Raw genomic sequence first — 22151 nt, forward strand, 5'->3', positions numbered from 1 at the left:
TTCAAGAACTTTTGATGGGACTGCAAAGCTGTCATTAGAGTTATACTGAGAAAAGAAAAATATTGTTTAGATGAAGAATCAGTTCAGTTCAGTTCATTTGCTCAGTCATGTCCCACTCTTTGCGATCCCATGAATTGCAGCATGCCAGGCCTCTCTGTCTATCACCAACTCCCAGAGTTCACCCAAACTCTTGTCCATTAAGTCGGTGATGCCATCCAACCACCTCATCCTCTGTCATCCCCTTCTCCTCCTGCCCCCAATCCCTCCCAGCATCAGAGTCTTTTCCAATGAGTCAGGTCTTCGCATGAGGTGGCCAAAGTACTGGAGTTTCAACTTTAGCATCATTCCTTCTAAAGAAATCCCAGGGCTGATCTCCTTCAGAATGGACTGGTTGGATATCCTTGCAGTCCAAGGGACTCTCAAGAGTCTTCTCCAATACCACAGTTCAAAAGCATCGATTCTTCGGTGCTCAGCTTTCTTCACAGTCCAACTCTCACATCCATACATGACCACTGGAAAAACCATAGCCTTGACTAGACAGACCCTTGTTGGCAAAGTAATGTCTTTGCTTTTGAATATGCTATCTAGGTTGGTCATAACTTTCTTTCCAAGGAGTAAGTGTCTTTTAATTTCATGGCTGCAGTCACCATCAGCAGTGATTTTGGAGCCCAAAAAATAAAGTCTGACACTGTCTCCACCGTTTCCCCATCTATTTCCCATGAAGTGATGGGACCAGATGCCACGATCTTAGTTTTCTGAATGTTGAGCTTTAAGCTAACTTTTTCACTCTCCTCTTTCACTTTCATCAAGAGGCTTTTTAGTTCCTCTTCACTTTCTGCCATAAGGGTGGAAACTTTGTCAAAATATTTCCCTCACTGGACAGCTAGTTTTATAGGCTTGAGATGTATCAATAAGAAAACAATGGAAAGATAGTGATCTTGTGGATTCTTATACAGTTAGCTTACATAGTTCACTGCTTTTCTTTACTGGTCAATGTCTGGTACTTCCTTTGTTCCAGATGTTAACAGTAATATTACGGTAGAAAAGTGAAAGGCCACCCTAAAAAGAGAAAATGCCAATTATTTGACAAGCCCTGTGTTAGGCTTTTTGACTGCATTAATAATCACTTATTTAATTATAATTAAACTTCACTGTGTCAGTAATTCATACACTTAACTTGATTGAGGTGAGTGGTCTGAGAATGCTCTTTCCTTGTCAGAAGGAGCAGCTGTCTAAAAAAAGCCCAGACTTCACATCTGATCACTTATTGAGCAGATCTGACCTTGCTAATTTCCAGCTACAGAACTTTAAGCAAATTAACTTAAGGATCCTGAATTTCTATTTTCTCACAGGTAAGACTGAAAATATTGCTTAACAGGTGGCTAATTGGACAAAACTAACTGTCTTAGAACTCACTGCAGTGCCGGGAAACTACCTGGACAGAGGCTCTGTGGTGTCTCCCAGGGGCGACATCAGAAATGAAGTATTAATAGGATTTGGAGTTCTGGGCACAAGTGCTTTAGGTGTGCCTTTCAAAGCTGGAACCACCTGGGAATAGGTGGAAATCATGAGATAACTGTTTAGGTGGACAAAGCAAGTCTGCATACATAAACTTTGGTTAGTAAGCAAGCTACTTGCCTAAGTGAGCAGTCTGTTGTCTCCAATGAATTGATCTTTGGGAATTTCTGATTTTTTCCTGGGATCAACTATTAAGTCATGCTGACACTGGCAGTCCACAGTCTTACCTAGGCATATTGACACAGATGGCTTCAATTTCCATATCTATAAAACGGGTATAGGGACTTCCCTGGTGGTCCAGTGGCTAAGACTCCATTGCTCCCAATGCAGGGAATTCAGGTTGCATCCCTGGTCAGGGAACTAGATCCCACATGCCCCAACTAAAGATCCCACATGCTGCAACTGAGACCCAGGGCAGTCAAATAAATTAACAAATAATTTTAAATGGGCATGATAATACCTCACAGGGTAGTGTGAGAATTAAATCATGTAATCTAAATTGTTATTAAAACATATATGGTACCTGAGCTTTATTTTTATAACTATATCTAAAACTGTTTGAAATTTTAGCCTTTTTAGGAGTGAGGGGAGCTTTCTTCCCTCATTTCAATTTTAAAGCAAATAAAGATCTGATACTTCACTTTCATATGCTTTTTAATCATAATCCAAACTGACAAATTGTGTAGTATAAAAGGAAATAGGAATAAAATATTTGAATAAGGTCTGATTTGTTAGGCCCTCAAGTCTACCATCTATCAGGCAACTTGTCTGCAAGTCAAGTTCATAATTATACTAGTGTACCAAGTAATGTTTAATAAACAAATAGTGACATCTGGTGGTCTTTCAGCAATACACAGGATTTGAAAGCAACAACACAAAGGAGAATGATCTGAAGACTTAGTACTTGTGATGGGGAGACGTATAGGTCTGGCTTTGTAATTTTATTTTTTTAACTCTTTATTTTGTATTGGAGTATAGCCAGTTAACAATGCCATGATAGTTTCAAGTGAACAGCAAAGGAACTCGGCCATACTTATACATATATCCATTCTCCACCCAAACTCCCCTCCTTTCCAGGCTGCCACATAAGCAGAGTTCCATGTGCTATACAGCAGGTCCTTGTTGGTTATCTATTTTAAATATAGCAGTATGTACATGTCCATCCCAAACTCCCTGTAATTTTGAATATGTTTCTTGTCTTCACTCAAATTAGAACATGAAAATATACCCTTTGAGGAAGCATTAAGCATAGGTACTTGTAAATAATGAAGTATGTAGAAATATGTTAAGCCAGGGTTATTATGCTTTATTAGAATTTTCTGCATTATGATATGGGTTTGTGCTACTTGTTATAGATATCGTTGACAATTTAAAATTTTCATTGTCAAATAGAAATGCTATTCATACACAGTATGAAACAGAAATGTATTTTTTACTCTGTTAAAATCTCTTCAGTAAATTATTTCCAAAACATAGATATGAATGTTCATTATCTGATTTAGGGCATGTTGAAAAAATGTCTTTTTTTTTCAATTACGACCCATTATTTTATCTGTTTACTCTGGCTGTCCTGGCTCTCTGCTGCTGCACGCAGGCTTTCTTAGTTGCAGTGAGCGGGGCTACTCTTCATTGCATGCTTCTTACTGCAGGGGCCTCACTTGTGGATCATATGTTCTAGGGGCATGGGCTCAGTAGTCATGGCATTTGGGCTTAGTTGCTCCCCAGAATGTGGGATATTCCTGGACCGGGGATCAAACTCATTTTTCTTGCATTGGCAGGTAGATTCTTTACCACTGAGCCACCAGGGAAGCCCCCAAATAAGTCTTTTTTAATGTATAGAAATTCTCCTCTAACCATGAGTTGATTTGGGGCTGAATCCTGCAAAGAACACTTGCTTGGCTATCTTCAAGATCACAAAATTCAACTGTGTATGTGTTTGTTGAAATCTTCAGAATTATCAGTTACTCTTAAAAACAATTAAAGTTTGCTTTCAGAACTTATGTATTACAAAGCTTGTGATGAACTCTCTCTCGTCCCCTACTGGAATTCTTAAAAATTTAAATGTGTAAGATTATAAAATAAATTAATAAGCTTGGTGTTAGAATTTAGCTTTGAAGCATGATTTTCAAAATCCTTTCCTTCCTTTCTTTAATACTTGCTTCAGCAACTTTATTTAGAGCCCTATCTTCCACAAAGCACACTGTCAATGCCATTGACTTGTAATCTTTTGGACATATTATTTACTTTTCTGTTCCTTTACTCATCGATCCTACTGTCTATCCTGTAAACTTCTTTGCTGCCACAATAGAAAAGATTTATTTTTACAGGACCCCAGAGTTTTCAGTACTGCTTGGAAAATAAGTCTGCCAAGGCCTAATAATATTAATTTATTGATGCAGCAACAAATTAACAGAAGAATTGACCCGAACAAGTTAATGTTTTAGTAATCTTATAACTGAAATTTTTGTAAAAAAGCATGCTCTCCTCAGGCATAGTTGAGTCTGGCTGTCTTGGGTCTGAGCCACGCTAGGCAACATCCCATAGAACAACTGCCCACCTCATACCATCCAACTTCACTATATTACAGACATGTCCACGAGTCCCTAGGACTATCATACGTGCTGTTGTGCATGTATGCTAAGCCACTTCAGTTGTGTTCTAACTCTTTGCAATGCTATGGACTGTAGCCCACCTAGTTCCTTTGTCTATGGGATTCTCCACGCAAGAATACTGGGGTGGGCTGCTATGACCTCCTCCAGAAGACCTTCCTGCCCCAGGAATGAAACTCCCATCTCTTATGTCTCCTGCATTGCCAGGTGGGTTCTTTACCACGAGTGCCACTTGGGAAATCCATCATGAGGTGCAAATTTTAATTCTTTAAACTCTGTATAGAGTTTGGTTTCCCTGGTAGCTCAGACGGTAAAGAATCTGCCTGTAATGTGGGAGACCCGGATTTGATCCCTCTGGGGATCCCTTTGGGAAGATCCCCTGGAGGAGGGCATGGCAACCCCCTTCAGTATTATTGCCTGGAGAATCCCCATAGATGGAGGAGCCTGGCGGGCTGCAGTCCATAGAGTCACAAAGAGTTGGACACGACTGAGTAACTAAGCATAAGCTCTGTATGGGATTTCATGTTCTATTGATAAGTTCTTTAATTACCAGTAGTCTACTAAATTAAAGTGTGTTTCTTTCCTCCATTGTAGCCCCAGTTGCTCCAGAAATCACATCTGTGGAATATTTCAACAGTCTGTTGTACATCAGTTGGATCTACGGGGATGACACCACAGACCTCTCCCATTCTAGAATGCTCCACTGGATGGTTGTTGCAGAAGGAAAGAAGAAAATTAAAAAGAGTGTATGTTTCTTTGAGTCCCAGTATTGGGCACCTGACATTTATTTGCATATACTATTGAAAATCATGAAGCAAACATTTACTGAGACATTAAACAAGTGTTTGCACGCCAGTTAGCACTGTTTTTGGTTCTGGAGACTGTGTGTGTGTGTGTGTGCGTGTGCGTGCACGTGCACGCACGTGTGCACACGTGTGTGCTCAGCTGTGTCCAGTTCTTGCAACCCCAAAGACTGTAGCCCGCCAGGCTTCTTTGTCTGTGGAGTTTTCCAGGCAAGAATACTGGAATGGGTTGCCATTTCCTCCTCTAGGGGATCTTAGAATCTGCTGTCTCTTGAGTGTCCTGTATTGGCAGGCAGGTTTTTTGTTTGTTTGTTTGTTTGTTTTACCACTAGCACCACCTGAGCAGCCTGTCTGGAGACAGGATAGTGAACAAACTTGAAGTCCTTCTTTCACAGAGCTTACCTTTTAATTTTTAATAATTGTAATTGCTGCAATTGATTTCACCTATATTTAAAGTTACGATTTGAGCTTTTTCTTCATAATACCAAACATTTTCAAGAAAATCGCAGTATTTTCACTTTTTTCTCTATATGTCTCTAACACCCTCAATATTTGGAGACTTTGGAAGTATTGATTTCTTTCCTGGTTTATTAAGCTTTTTGACATTGTATTAGTTAGGGTACCAACTAAACTATTGAAATAAAATTTTTTTTAAGATTGTGGTTTAAAAAATATCAACATCTATATCTCTCTCAAGGTGCCCAGGACTAAAAGGGTACCTCTGCCATGAGAGATTATTCAAGAGTCCAGATTTGTTCTATTTTGCTGCTCCATCTGCCACTGCGTATAGTCATCACCTGCATAGGTTAACTCCGTTCAATTTACAGCCACATTCCAGCCTGCAGGAAGGGAAAAAGAGAGGATGTGGAGGCCCAGCACTTAAAAGGTGTGAACAAAACTCTAAGTTGACCATGGGACTTCCTCTTACAATCCATTGATTGGAATTGGGTCACATGGTCCCCACTATCAATATTAGAAACTGGGAAATGTAGTCTTTAGTTAAGAGACCAGGTGTCTGTGGATATGGGTAAGTTTCTTCTGAGCTTAGCTTGAGCTGAGCAATGTTCTTATTTTTGCAACCCAGCAATTGCTTTTTCTAAAATTTGCTGTGAATGCAAGAGGGACGAAAAAAATCATAGTAATACCTACTCCAAACAATGGAATTAATCACAAAAAATGTTCTGATCTATGTTGTGCTTATTTAGAGCTACCTTGTATTTGGCTCAGTTGAGGAATTTGTATAATTTTCAGAGGAAATACCATATCCATAAGGTTTAATCAGCTGTAGACTGCAGCACAGAACAGAGATAGGATGTCTGTGACAGCCCTACAGCTTGATTTTGGTGATCTTGCAGGTGACACGCAATGTCATGACTGCAGTTCTCAGCCTGCCTCCTGGAGATATCTACAATCTCTCTGTAACTGCTTGCACAGAGAGAGGAAGTAACACCTCCATGCTCCGTCTTGTCAAGCTAGGTAAGAAGAGAACACGGGTGTGTGTGCAAATAATCATGCTGGAGGACTAGTGTTTGTATCTCTTGGTTTAGCATGGTCTTCTCAACTCAAAGAAATGGAAAAAACTGGTTCAGTGTCTTTTATAAATGCAAAAAAGACTTTACACTATCAAAAAAGTACATTCCACATATGTTTCTGTGAGGACAGTGTCTACTGTGTTGGGAGAAGGGAGTTCATTGTCCATAATAAGATTAGAAGAACCACAGAGTCTTAGGATTTTAGAGATGGAAGGACCTTAGCTATTATCTAGTGTGATATTCTCAACCCTATCAGATACTATTTCCCTTTTACGTAAATAAAGCTGAACTTCATAGATAAATCCACATATTGATTTTTCGAATTTGATGTAGCATTCTAACTCTAAGATAAAATCCAGATAAAAGGACAATAATTTATAAAAAATAATAATAACATGGATTCCCTATGTATGTGTTCAGGTACAGCTTTTCATTCTTCTAAAAGTCATAATGGGACTACTTGATGACTACCTACAATGAAAATGAATAAATATGAGTTTTTAGGAAGTAACGAGAACTGTAGTTCTTCCACACAAGAAGGATAAAAATAAAGGAATGAACGAATTCATATTAATTCATTTATTAATGTTAATTAAAAATAAATAACTGTCAAGCTTAAGTGCAGTTGGGCCCTAGAATAAAAACTAGAGTTAGGAGAAATATTAAGAGAGTAGATATATTTGCTTATGATGAAAGAAAGTGGAGAATAGTGTTGGTTAGAGTGAGGATAACATGCTAAGGAGAATGATGAGCTATAAGGGAAAATGAGGAAAGTATACTCTTACAAATGAGCTGGAACTTATTGCATGGTGTTAAAATAATTATACTATGAAAAACAATTGGGAAGTGACACTATGTAATGCAAAATACATCTTCTACATTCAAAATATCATGTGTTAAAATATTTAGTTTCTGGTACTTAAAGGGACCTCAGAGATGATATCCTATAATTGGCAAAAGAGAACATATTGGCAAAAAGTTGGGTGGTAGATTTCTTGGGCAGTGTCAGTTTAAGGATGATAACCCCAAAATAAATGCACATCAAAACACAATTTTTACAGCAGAGACCTCATCATTTTAATAGTTGAAAATAAAGTCTACACGTGACTAGATGTCATGAAATCATTTAGTGATCGATAAAAATATTGAATAATTACACTGTACACTGAAACTAATGCAATGTTGTATATCAATTATAATTCAATAAAAAATAAATTTACATATAGAGTGGCAATAAAAATATTTTCAAAACACTTAGTGCAACTTACTGACATCATCATTTCAGATGTCTGCCAGCTTGTACTCTGTGTCTGAGTCTGTCCATAAAAATCTCAAATCATCTCTGTTATTACTATGTTCATATGTACTGCTATAAGTGAAGAATGAACCAGGGTGATTTAGCAGCAGCTTAAATACCAGGATCAGTAGTGATGTCAGCGATGCTTTAGAAACTCTTGGAAAATCTGAAACAAAACAAAACACAATATTTTCTCAGATTATCCACTTGTTGCATTTTCTCTATAATTCAGTGCACAAGACATTAAGTTTTAAATCTTTTTTGTCTCCTATTTGCCGTGATAAAAACTAAACTCTTGCACTGAAAACATTTAGAATTAAATAGATAATTGAAAATGCATGATGTACTAAATAGACAATATGGGCAGTAAATTATTGAGTAGTTTTTCAGTATCATTTTAAAAAATTTATTGAAGTTCAGTTGATTAACAATGTTGTGTTAGTTTCAGGTGTCCTGCTAAGTGATTCAGGCATACATATACATATATTCATTCTTTTTCAGATTCTCTACCCATATAGATTATTAAGAATATTGAGTAGATTTTCTGTGCTATATAGTAGGTCCTTGTTGGCTATTTATCTTATATATAGCAGAGTGTGTTTGTTAATTCCAAGCTCTTAACTTATCCCTCCCCTTCCCCACATTTTCCTTTCAGTAACTATAGCTTTGTTTTCTAAAACCATGAGCATGTTTCTGTTTTTTCAAATAAGTTCATTTATAGCATTTGTAAATTCAATTCCACCTATAAATGATATCATATGATTTGTCTTTCTCTTCCTGACTTACCTAGTTTAGAATGATAATTTTTTTCCAATATTAATTGTGTGATAAAGTACTTGTAATTATATTTATAATGAATTTATTCTGGTGGCAAAATTAGAAGTTTATGGGGAATGTGGAACATGGGACAGTTTTTCTCTTTGCAGCTTTCTTGATCATAGAAAGACATCTAGAATTTTTGAGCCCTGCCCGCAGAAGTCTGATTGACTTTGTGACTTTGTGATCTTTTGTGACCGCTAAAAACATTTCTGCAAATTTCCAAGCACCCTCAAGGGGGCTCTGCTTCTCCTATCAAGACTCATGAAAGTGAAAGTGGAGTAGCTCGGTCGTGTCCGACTCTTTGCAACCCCATGGGTTGTAGCCTACCAGGCTTCTCCGTCCATGTGATTTTCCAGGCAAGGGTACTGGAGTGGGTTGCCATTTCCTTCTCCAGGACTCATCAAGACTCATGAGTCAAGTTCAATCTTTCTTGCACTGCCCACGATCTACTCCTCCCTAGCTTTTACTTTTCACTTTTGTGCACTGGAGAAGGAAATGGCAACCCACTCCAGTGTTCTTGCCTGGAGAATCCCAGGGACGGCGGAGCCTGGTGGGCTGCATAGTCCAGTCTATGGGGTCACATAGAGTCGGACATGACTGAAGCAACTTAGCAGCAGCAGCAGCAGTCTATACTTGAATTTCAGGAATGTGGAGATCACCAGTTTCCAACACTAGATGATCTATTTATTAAGAAAAAAGTCATCTGCTTGGAAATTCCAACCATTATCTCTGATTTTTTTTAATTTAATTTATTTATTTTAATTGGAAGCTAATTACTTTACAATATTGTGGTGGTTTTTGCCATACATTGACATGAATCAGCCAAGGGTGTACATGTGTCCCCCTGTTCCAACCCCCACCCCACCTCCCTCCCCATCCCATCCCTCTGGGTTGTCCCAGTGCACAGGCCCTGAATGCCTGCTTCAAGCATTGAACTTGGACTGGTCATCTATTTCACATATGGTAATATACATGTTCTAATGCTATTCTCTCAAATCATCCCACTCTTGCCTTTTCCCACAGAGTCCAAAAGTCTATTCTTTACATCTGTGTCTCTTTTGCTGTCTTACATATGATTTTTGTCTTCTGTATGAATGTTAGTTCAAAGTTTGCTTACAGGTAACTGGAATTACTTGAAGACTCTGCCTGTGTTCCCCAAGGCTTTCTCTTTCCAAGCTTCTAGATGCTTTCTCCAATTCATTTGATATGTTGGTCTCCCTTAAAGTGAAAGTTCAGGGGTGGGCTTACCAAAGTAGCATTCAGTGGCCTATTGTTTTGCTGTCATTTTTACATGACATTATGAATGATCTATGAAGTCTCAGGAATATGGGTTAAAGTCATAAACTGGAACAATTACACTCACATAAATAGGAGTGGGAGTAAGAAACTGACTGTTTCCCAAACTTGCCATTGGGTTTTGAGCCTCCACGTTGCTGCTGCTGCTAAGTTGCTTCAGTTGTGTCCAACTCTGTGCGACCCCATAGACGACAGCCCACCAGGCTCCCCTGTCCCTGGGATTCTCCAGGCAAGAACACTGGAGTGGGTTGCCATTTCCTTCTCCAATGCATGAAAGTGAAAAGTGAAAGTGAAATTGCTCAGTTGTGTCCGACTCTTAGCGACCCCATGGACTGCAGCCTACCAGGCTCCTCTGTCCATGGGATTTTCCAGGCAAGAGTACTGGAGGGGGATGCCATTGCCTTCTCCTTGAGCCTCCATATCTCTCCATTAATGAACAGGATTGCCTATACCAATTTAGGAAGTTCCTTTAAATGTTTCAAGTAGGGAAGCAAGTTACCACCGCAATTATTTCCAGTGAATCATTACCCTAGAATCAATCAGCTTTTCCATGTTGGTATCTTAATATCAGACAGAATATTGCCTCAATCTTGTTCCTCTTTGAAAGCAAGACAATCTTTATATAATGTATTTGTCCTCAGCCTTTCTTTTCTGGAAACAAAATAACATACTTTTTATCCATTTGTTTAAAGGTCTATTTTCCATTCTGCTAATCACATTATTGTGTTTTATAAGCTATTTTAATTTTCTAAAGCACCATGCCTTCTCTGCTGTAGATACTTAATAGGTATTTGTTGAATGGAAATGAAACTACAGACTTCAAAGTTGAAATTAGTATTATCACTAATATTTAACCAAAACAAGTTCCATCTTTCAGATAAGTGAAATATTTTGCTTTAGTAATAACTGAGATGCAAGTTTTTTTCACAAAACATTCATTCTTGCCATCTGAGGAAAGAAACCATTCTATAAGTGAATCCAGACAATATAAATTAATCCAAAATGGTACACTACCAAAATTATCCAATTATTATGTCATCAGTGGACATCCAGGAGAAGACAGTACTGCTAATGGTGCTGTTTACAAGGCTTTGAGCCAGTCATCCCATTAAGAATTTTAGATTGCCAAGAGTTTCATGGTACTACAATGGTAAATGATGGCAGTTCCCTTTGGTAGTCATCACAAATGTCAATCAAATCTGCATTAAGACTTGTCATGTTACAAGTACTCATTGGTCTGCATGCAATCATGGCTTCAACCAGCAACCAGTCATAAATTCTAGTCTTGGTGAATCCACCTGGAGCTCTGGTGAAATGTTAGGAGGATTTGTAAGTTTACATCAGACAATCAGTTTTACAACTGAAAAAAAAAAAGGAAAAGAAGGAAGGAAGGAGTGAGGGAAAGAAATAAGAATGAAAAAAAAATAAGAATGAGATTCATAAAATAGATCAATGGTAATGTTGCTGGAAGAGGGACCTGAGAGTGGGCCCAAGAGTGGGCTCTTGTTTAACACTTGGAAATGAATTGTGGAGACACACATGCTGACAAAGCAAGAGATTTTATTGGGAAACGGTGCCCAGGTGGTTAGCAATAGAGTAAGGGAAACCGGGAGAACTTCTCTGCCATGTGGCTCACAGTCTAGGGTTTTATGGTGATGGGGTTAGTTTCTGGGTTGTCTCTGGGCAATCATTCTGACTCAGGGTTCTTCCTAATGGCACACATATTGCTCAATCAAGATGAATTCCAGCAAGAAGCATCCTAGGAGGTTGGTGGGACATTTGGACTGAAATTTCTCCTTTTGACCTTTTCTGAATTCTTCCAGTTGGTGGTAGCTTGTTAGTTCCATGTCCCTTACCAGGACCTTCTGTTGTAAGATAACTCATGCAAGTGGTTACTATGGTACCTGGCCTGGGTGGGTGGTCTCAGTCAGTGGTTCCCCTAATAGTAATAGCATATCCATTCATTAATTTACTTAACAAATATATGCTGAGAAACTTCTAAGCACTGTTCAGATGCCAGACTTCTTATGTGTATGTGCTCAGTTGTGTCCAACTCTTTGCAACCCCCCTGGACTGTGGCTCACCAGGCCCCGCTGTCCATGGGATTCTCTAGACAAGAATACTGGAGTGGGTTGCCATTCCCTCCTCCCAGCAATCTTCCCAATCAAATCCAGGTCTCCCACACTGCAGGCAGATTCTTTACCTTCTGAACCACCAGGGAAGAGCATTAAAATAAGGCAGTACAATGCAGATGGCTTTCCAGTAAAAGCTTTCTCTGAAAAAGTAATGAGAAGAGATCTGAATAACAAGAAAGGACCAGCCACGAAAAGGTTGGGCAAGAGCACTTGGGTAGAAAGAATCAGGAGAATTCAGATTATATAGGATTATAAGGCTTGGAGTTGAGATTTTATTTTCAGGTGCATATGTTAAGTCATTTAGGGAATTAAATAATCTGACTTATATTTAAAACAATCCTTCTGGTTACTCAAGGGAGAAAGGATTTGGAGGTCAAAAATAAAGGTAGGGAACCAGTTAAGGGGTTAGTCATCACTAACCTTCTTCTGGTTACTCAAGGGAGAAAGGATTTGGAGGTCAAAAATAAAGGTAGGGAACCAGTTAAGGGGTTAGTCATCACTAACCTTAAAAGCAGCTGCTGCTGCTAAGTCACTTCAGTCGTGTCCAACTCTGTGTGACCCCATAGACGGCAGCCCACCAGGCTCCTCTGTCCCTGGGATTCTCCAGGCAAGAACATTGGAGTGGGTTGCCATTTCCCTCTCCAATGCATAAAAGTGAAAGTGAAGTCGCTCAGTCGTGTCCGACTCTTAGCGACCTCATGGACTGCAGCCCACCAGGCTTCTCCGTCCATGGGATTTCCAGGCAAGAGTACTGGAGTGGGGTGCCATTGCCTTCTAATTCAAATAAGTGCCATGGGAAATGATGATGACTTTGACCAAAATGGTAGGAAGTGAGACAGAGGGAGGTGGGCAGAATTCTGGAGCTGTTTTGGAGGTTGTGGCCACAGAACTTTCTGATAGGGTGAAAACAAGAAATGAGAGAAAGAGAAATTAAGAATGGCTCCTAGACTTTGCTCTTGAGCAACTAGGGTAGGGGTTGGGCAATTTATTGAGATTGAAAGGACTAGAAAAACTAGATGAGGAGTCACCTGGGCACAAGTTGAGAGTCAAGGATTCTTCCTCAGACATAAAAAAAAATAAAAAATGCAGTTGTCCAGTAAAGAGACTAGTGATATGTAGTGTTAGTGTTAGTCACTCAGTTGTGTCTGACTTTAAGACCCCATGGACTGTAGCCTGCATTGCTCCTCTGCCATGGAATTCTCCAGGCAAGAATACTGGAGTGGGTTGCCATTTCCTCCTCCAGGAGATCTTCCCCACCCTGGGCTCGAACCTGGGTCTCCTACATTGCAAATTCTTTACCATCTGAATCATCAGGGAAGCCCAGTGATATATGTGTCTGGAGGTCAGGGGAGAATTCTAGGCTGGAAATATAAATTTGGGAGTGACTGAATATTTGGATACTAATTAAAAATAGAGAAAAAGAACTCTGGACTAGGCAAGAAGAGCTACTCCAGTATTTAGTGATTGAGCAGAGAAAGAGGAGACAGCAAGAGAAACATGGAAGGAACAGGCAATAAAGTCAGAGAAAGGTAAAAAACTGTATATACACCAACACTGGAAGAGGTCTGCTTTATCCTGACCACAGACGTGTTCAGACAGGTTCAAGGTAAGCACTCAGATAACTAGCTCTGGAAGAGATTTGGAAACAATTTAGTGGCATGTGCTCCCTTGGGCAAGCTGATGTCTAGAAAAATCTGACCCACGTTACACACTGTTGAGCCTGGATCTGGAAACAGTACTTTTAAACCTGTTTCTTGCCTCTTCCTGGATTGGGGGTGGATTTTTTCTAAAACTTCATGTTTCTATGAACACATTTAACAGAGCAGGGAAGAGCCTCACACCCATTCCTGTGGCTTTCTGTTCCTGTTTGGGAATTTGAGCATTGTGAAATTGGCTTGATTTCCTAAGTCTCAGTCATGAAAGTTTTTATATAGATTAGAAATCTTTAAAACATAATTTGACTATGGACACAAATATTAGGAACTGGAAAGGATATTTGAATCTTCTCACTTCTCCTATCTTTCTCTCCGTCACACACACATCAAATTTCAGTAGATTACAAATAATTATATCCATTTTGATGAAATGTAATTTCTGACTTTATAAGAGCCCAGCCATTGCAAGATACTGGCTTTCTGAGTCTCATTCTCAGTTGAGAAAATGTGTTTAATTCTTGTGTTGAAGTCACTGAGTTTACAATTTTGGAAATAGTTACTTAGATATAGGCAGTTCTTATTTTTGGTAAGAAGTGAGTGAAGTGTTGTGAGTCACAGCCAACTGATGGCTAAAGTACCACTCCCGGGCCACCCATTCCTTTCTGTGAATCCTCTTCCAATGAGTGCCTAATTTGTTATCCCCCACCAAAACAAATAAGCAGAAATGAGTTCAATAATAGGATGAATACATCTGTGTCAGTGTAGCACAGAGAGGGGACAGGAAAATGGATGAATGAATGGATTGAAAGGAAGAAGGAAATGAGAAAGGAAAGAAAGTATGCATATTATTTATATATATACATAGAGACAGATATTTTTATTTCGGTTTCCCTGGTGGCTCAGAAGGAAAAGAATCTGCAGGCAACGAAGGAGACCCAGTTTCAATCCCCAAGTCAGGACGATCCCCTGGAAAAGGAAATGAAAACCCACTCCAGTTTTCTTGCCTGGGAAATCCCCTGGACACGGAAGCTTGGTGGACTACAGTTCATCGGGTCACAAAGAGTCAGACACAACTGAGCAACTAAGACTTTAGGTAGTTATTCTATTAATTTGGGGTAATCGTATGACTATGGTGGCTGGCACAAAGTTTATCAAGTAGAACATATATATATATATATATATATATACACCACCAGTCAATTAAAAGCTAATAAAATAACTAAGGTACTCTACTTTTAAAAAATTAATTTATTCTATCAACAAATCTGTACTTAACATTTATTGTGAGCTACACACTAATCTAGGCGCTGATGATAGAGAAATGAACAAAGTTGACAAAAATGTCTACCCTCATTCTCATGGAGAAAAAGAAATGATCAAATAAGCATAAGGATGTCAAGTGGTGATGAGTTTTGTGGAGAAAAATGAAGCAGGAAATGAGAAAGGAAAGGAAAGTTCTGGGCAGCTGGGGGGAAGCTCTCTTTGCAGAAATGGAGATAGAGTAAGCTTTACAGAGAAGATGCTATTCAGATAGATCCTGAAGCAGCTGCAGGAGGGAGCTGGGCAGGTAACTGGGAGAAGTTATAAGAAGGATCCATGTAGGGAGGGAGGTAGAAGGGTGGCTCAGGATGGGGGGATACATGTGCACCCATGGCTGATTCATGTTGGTGTAATGCAAAATCCATCACAATGGTGTAAAGTAATTATCCTCCAGTTAAAATAAATTAATTTTTTAAAAAGAATGCTATATAAGTGGAATCATACAATATGTAACTTATCAGGAAATTTTTGTTTGCTTGGCATGATTTCTGGCATAAGATTCACCCAAATTGTTGCATATATCAGTTGTCATTCCTTTTTCAGTGCTGTGTAGCAGTCCGTAATGTGGCTATACCATAGCTTACTTAATCATTTATCCATTGAAAGCCATCTGGATTGTTTCTAGTTTGGGACTATTACAAATAAAGCTGCTATGAATATCTGTGTAAAAAAAAAAATCAGCAATGTGCCTAGCAAGTTCAAGGAAAAGTCAGGAAGGCAGTATGGCTGAAATGCAATGAATGAGAAGAGGGAAGAAGGGTAGCAAGGGAGCAAATCATGCAGGGTTTTTGTCTTTCATATTTTATCTCTGGCTGCTCTGGGTCTTAGTTGCTGCATGCGGGCTTTCTCTAGTTGCAAAGAGCAGGGGGCTACTCTTTGCTGTTGTGCATAGGTTTCTTATTGTTACCTGGGAAGCTGAGAAAATGGGCGGTAGCTAATGATAAAAGGATCCAGTTGCATTTGTTTAGCTGGGTTTTGTTTTATTTTTCCTTCCCTTTAAGTGGAAAAACCTTGTCTTTGAGCTAATCGAATGATTCAGCAAAGCAGGCGAAATGATGATGCAGGCTAGTTAGAGGCGAGATTTGTTGGGGTGATGTCTTTAATTGGGCCAAAGGATTTGGGACCCAGGGTGCCAGTGGAGGGGGTGGCCTTAGGCTGAGTGGATCTGTAGTAAGGCAACAAACGACAGAGTACATGAGCATTATGGGAGTGTGTGAGTAAATGGAACTGAGGGAGGAAGCTTGTAACAGTTTTCATCTGTTGACCTCTTATAAACACATGCAATTTCCTTTGGTTTGCAGAGGAAACCCACTTGCATTGATTAGGCTGCCATGCATGTCACTGTTCCATGGCTCTATTCCTGGGCGCAAGGCAAATTGATACCTGTCTTCAACGTATGTCTCCCCCATTTCTTATCACGGTGGTTTTCTGAGTAACGCTGAAATTTGCCAGCTGTCCACAGCCCTATCACACTTTCAGCACTTCCTTAAAAGCATTTGTCCTGCCCACTGTAAAGTGACTTGCCTGTTTTGCTTGTTTCTCTTCAATATATTATAAGAATCTGGATGCTGGACTGATGGGGCAGCTATTGTGATGTCTGGCACAGATTTAAATACACAATCAAGTTCCTGCTCTGGAAAGGTGGTCTTCTGGACAAAGGAAGTTTCCAGAAGTTTCATCATCTGGAAGTTTCATCATCCCCAATTATATGGAAGTTAATAGAAAATGTTCATATGTTTAGGAAGGAAATCAGGTACAGAAGGGAGACCCTTAACTGGGAGTACTTGCCTTCATGGTCAAATTGTGTCATCTTAGAAAGATGACTCAGGCCCTTTGAATTTCAGCTGCCTTTTCTACAGAATGAGGTTCTGGACTAAATGATCTTTAATGTTCCTTTCAGTTTTAGGATTTAGTTTATAACTGAGTTCAGAGTAAAGACAATGAGGCAGATGACACAGTAAGAGTAGTGACTTTTTTCTGGGAATTGTGCAATATGTAAGTCCCAACTTAAAAAAAAAATGCCAAGCAAAAACACATATTCCTGGAACCAACAAAGGAGGAAGTAAAATCTTTTGTTTTAAACTAAGTAAAGTTCAAAGAAAGATTTCTCTGAAAAATGCTATAAATATATAGAAGCTACTTGAGTTGTAGTACCATAAGCTTACCCAATGATTCATAAAAAAGGATTTTACTCTTGCCATCATTAAGCCATCAAGAATTTATTTAAAATGTAATGGAAACAACAGGATTTCCCTGGTGGCTCAGTGGCAATGAATCCACCTGCCAATGCAGGAGACAGAGGTTCAATCCCTGGGTCAGAAAGATCCCCTGGAGAAGGAAATGACAACCCACTCCAGGATTCTTGCCTGGGAGATCCCATGGACAGAGAAGCCTGCTGGGCTACACTCCATGGGGTTACAAAAGAGTTGGACAGGACTTAGCAACTGAACAAAAACAACAATGGAAATGACAGGGATTCCTGAGAAAATTCTATGTTCTGTACATAAAATGGGCCTAATATAATTTAGTGCTAAACATTTGCCTGAATTTTTATATATTCTCCAGTGTTACTATAAGTGTTCTAATTACTTATGACGTTTATGTAGGAAAAGAAATCTCCTGAAGTCAATAAGAGAATAGGCCTGAGAAATGTCAGATCTAACAAAAGTGTCTTGTTCGATAAGCATTTTCCTCTTTTTAATTTCATGGCATATCAATCTTAACTCACCCTTAGGGTTTTTTTTTTTTTTCCTTTCAAAGAGTGCTCTCTTCTGCAGATGGTGTTTTTAACCAAGTTGAATGTAATTTATGCAGCTTACACCGCTTAAGTCACAGATGTTTTCTTTGGCCAAGTTCTACAGTTTATACTGCTTAAGGTAGAAGACTTGAGTTGAGGAAAATAAAAATAGATTTCAAAGACTTACTATACTATAAATGTTAAAGACCAACTTTTGTGTGAAGAGGACGGTAGCAATTTACTGTCAGTCAGGCTGAGGACTGAAAATAGATTTTGCCATGTCAGTCATTTTTTACAATGTTTTTCTATTGAATTCTCCATATCTTCAATGTCACACATTTGTAAAACAACTCACCAATTTTAAAGGTGTAAAATACAAATGGAATAAAACCAGTTGACTTTCATGGATAGCATCTTAGTCTCATTAACATAATTCAATCGGCAGCTAAATGAATGGGTCACATTAAAATAAGAAACAATATAATAAATTATTGATTTTAACCAATAAATATCTTCCATTCCGATCCAAGGCAGAATATTATACCTGACTCCCTTTGGAATTCCCGAGGAAAGAAAGAGATTTGTGCTGGAGCAGAGAATGAGAATCAAATACTTGCTCATACTTCACTGGAGGTCACCTTCACTCCCCAGAGATCCAGTATTGTGAACCTCTCATAATCCATCCTACATTAAATGGGAGGGAGAGCATCATGGCTCTCCATTCAGCTCATGTTCTGTGCCTGGTACTTCATTTCCTATAAAATTAGGTCGGATTCCCGACTCAAACAGGAGTGGCATTGAAGGGGAGAGATGAGAAGGAAAGAGAGGGCCAAGCAGTCCGTATAACACTTGTAACGCTAAGAGTATTTAAAAACAAACAACCCTGTGGGCCTTCCCTGCTTGTCCAGTGGTTAAGACTCTGTGCTCCCAATGCAGAGGGTTCAGTTTCGATCCCTGGTTGGGGAACTAAGATCCCACATGCCACAGAGTGTAGCCAAAAATTAAAAACAAACAGCTATGTATCTACATCCCATTTTGTAAAAATAGCATGTCTGTCTCCTTTCCCCATGTCCGTAGGTTCACAAATCAAATATCATGGATTCTGAAATTATTTTAAACCAAAGGACATCAGACATTATGGAGAAGAGGAATTTTGAAAAAAAAATTAAAATATCATTTAGATAGAAAATGATAGCCAGAAGATGTTCCATAACTAGTATGTCCATGACTCTTTGTTATCTACAGTGTCTTGTATATATTATATTAAAGCTCATTTACTCTTCATAACATTAACAAAGTCTTCATATCTCTCCCCTTTGTGAACTAGACTGAATTTGATGTTTTGAGCAGTAAGAGACTGTATTAGTTTGCTAATACAAAATATTAGCAAATTTTGGGGCTGCCGAAACAAAATACCACAGACTGTGTGGCTTAAACAAAATAATATATTTTCTCAAAGTTCTGGAGGCTATAAGTCCAAACCCTAGTGAACTGTGCATGCAGAGTATCTAGGTTGTGCCTCTCATAGTTTCAGGAAAACCAGCTCAGGGCTCCTGCTGATTTTACATTATGGTGAGTTGTATAATTATTTCATTATATATCACAATGTAATAACAATAGAGAGGCTCCACTGGTGGCTCAGTGGTAAAGAATTTGCCTGCCAATGCAGTAGACGTGGTTTCAATCCCTGTGTCAAGAAGATCCCCTGGAGGAGGAAATGGCAACCCAATCCAGTACTCTCACCTGGGAAATCCCATGAACAGAGGAGCCTGGAGAGCGACAGTCCATTGAGTTGCAAGACTTGGAAACAACTTAGGGACTAAACCACCACCACCAACAACAGAAATAAAGTGCCCAATAAATGCAATGTACTTGAACCACTCCAAAACCATCTCCCACCCCACCCTTGCCCCAGATCAGGGAAAAATTGTCTTCCACAAAACCGATCATTAGTGCCAAAAAAGTTCAAGACCACTGTTCTCAGCCATCCTAGGCTATGGGGCTGAGCTGACCTTGCCTTCTCATGAGAAGAGACACAGCAGCAGGGGGACCCTCTGACCAGTTTCTGCCAAGAATTTCCAAACTTCTCTACCAAACAGGAAGGAATGTTCTAACTCAGCATTATCCAATTCAAATATGATGAGAGCCACTTATGTAATTTTAAATTTCTAGGAGCCACACTACAAAACAGTAAAGAGAAATAGCTGAAGTTGAGTTTAATATACTTTACTTAACCAGTAAATACAAATTAGTTTCATTCCAATATGTAGTCAGTATAAAGACCTATTGAGATATTGTTGTTCTTTCTTCATACTAAAACAAAGTCTTTGAAGTCCAGTCTGTATTTTACTCTTATAGCATTTCTCAATTTAGACTAGCCAGATTTCAAGCATTCAGGACCTAACAGAAGCAGAAGATATTAAGAAGAGGTGGCAAGAATACAGGGAAGAACTGTACAAAAAAGATCTTCACAACCCAGATAATCACAATGATATGATCACTCACCTGGAGCCAGAAATCCTGGCATGTGAAGTCAAGTGGGCCTTAGAAAGCATCACTACGAACAAAGCTAGTGGAGGTGATGAAGAATTCCAGTAGAGCTATTTCAAATCCTGAAAGATGATGCTGTGAAAGTGCCACACTCAATATGCCAGCAAATTTGGAAAACTCAGCTGTGGCTACAGGACTGGAAAAGGTCACTTTTCATTCCTATTCCAAAGAAAGGCAATGCCAAAGAATGCTCAAACTACCACACAATTGCACTCATCTCACATGCTAGTAAAGCAATGCTCAAAATTCTCCAAGCCAGGCTTCACCAATACGTGAACCATGAACTTCCTGATGTTCAAGCTGGTTTTAGAAAAGGCAGAGGAACCAGAGATCAAATTGCCAACATCTGCTGGATCATCAAAAAAGCAAGAGAATTTCAGAAAAATATCTACTTCTGCCTCATTGACTATGCCAAAGCCTTTGACTGTGTGAATCACAATAAACTGTGGAGAATTCTGAAAGGGATGGGAATACCAGACCACCTGACCTGCTTCTTGAGAAATCTGTATGCAGGTCAGGAAGCAACAATTAGAACTGGACATGGAACAACAGGCTGGTTCCAAATAAGAAAAGGAGTACGTCAAGGCTGTATATTGTCACCCTGCTTATTTAACTTCTATGCGGAGTACATCATGAGAAATGCTGGGTTGGAAGAAGCACAAGCTGGAATTAAGATTGCCGGGAGAAATATCAATAACTTCAGATATGCAGATGATACCACCCTTATGGCAGAAAGTGAAGAGGCACTAAAAAGCCTCTTGATGAAAGTGAAAGTGGAGAGTGAAAAAGTTGGCTTAAAGCTCAACATTCAGAAAACAAAGATCACGGCATCTGGTCCCATCACTTCATGGCAAATAGATGGGGAAACAGTGGAAACAGTGTCAGACTTTATTTGGGGGGCTCCAAAATCACTGCAGATGGTGATTGTAGCCATGAAATTAAAAGAAGCTTACTTCTTGGAAGGAAAGTTATGACCAACCTAGATAGTATATTAAAAAGCAGAGACATTACTTTGTCAACAAAGGTCCATCTAGTCAAGGCTATTGTTTTTCCAGTGATCAGTATCGATGTGAGAGTTGGACTGTGAAGAAAGCTGAGCACCGAAGAATTGATGCTTTTGAACTATGGTGTTGGAGAAGACTCTTGAGAGTCCCTTGGACTGCAAGGAGATCCAACCAGTCCATTCTAAAGGAGATTAGTCCTGGGTGTTCTTTGGAAGGACTGATGCTGAAGCTGAAACTCCAGTACTCTGGCCACCTCATGTGAAGAGTTAACTCATTGGAAAAGACTCTGATGCTGGGAGGGATTGGGGGCAGGAGGAGAAGGGGACAACAGAGGATGAGATGGCTGGATGGCATCACTGACTTGATGGACGTGAGTTTGAGTGAACTCTGGGAGTTGGTGATGCATAGGGAGGCCTGGCATGCTGCAATTCATGGGGCCCAAAGAGTCGGACACAACTGAGCGGCTGAACTGAACTGAACTGAACTGAGCCACATGTGGTTAGCAGTTACTGTGTAGCACAATACAGTCCTAATATTTTAATACATCCCCTGGGGCAAATAGGGCTTTCCTTGTGGCTCAGCCGATAAAGAATCTACCTGCAATGCAGGAGCCTTGGGTTTGATCCCTGGGTTGGGAAGATCCCCTGGAGAAGGAAATGGCTACCTGGAGAAAGGGATGGCTACCCACTCCAGTATTCTGGCCTGAAGAATTCAGTGAATTGTATAGTCCATGGGTCACAAAGAGTCAGACACAACTGACCAACTTTCACTTTCACTGGAACATATGTTGTCCTGAGTAGTGAAATTTAATAAGAAGTCACTCCTAATCCAATTACACCTCCACTTATGAAATATTGTGATAACTTTCTTTATTTT

General features: G+C 39.4%; 1 protein-coding gene across 1 annotated transcript in view; it reads left to right on the forward strand.

The window, feature by feature from the left end:
- Nucleotides 1-22151, forward strand: part of PTPRO (protein tyrosine phosphatase receptor type O) — a 277143-nt gene that overhangs the window by 183403 nt on the left and 71589 nt on the right. The window contains exons 11-12 of the mRNA XM_040235255.1: nucleotides 4722-4873; nucleotides 6286-6406. Of these exons, the coding sequence (XP_040091189.1) occupies nucleotides 4722-4873; nucleotides 6286-6406 (273 nt within the window). The remainder of the gene's footprint in view (nucleotides 1-4721; nucleotides 4874-6285; nucleotides 6407-22151) is intronic.

Source organism: Oryx dammah, unplaced genomic scaffold (assembly GCF_014754425.2).
Source record: "Oryx dammah isolate SB20612 unplaced genomic scaffold, SCBI_Odam_1.1 HiC_scaffold_29, whole genome shotgun sequence".
NCBI classification, from domain to species: Eukaryota; Metazoa; Chordata; class Mammalia; order Artiodactyla; family Bovidae; genus Oryx; species Oryx dammah.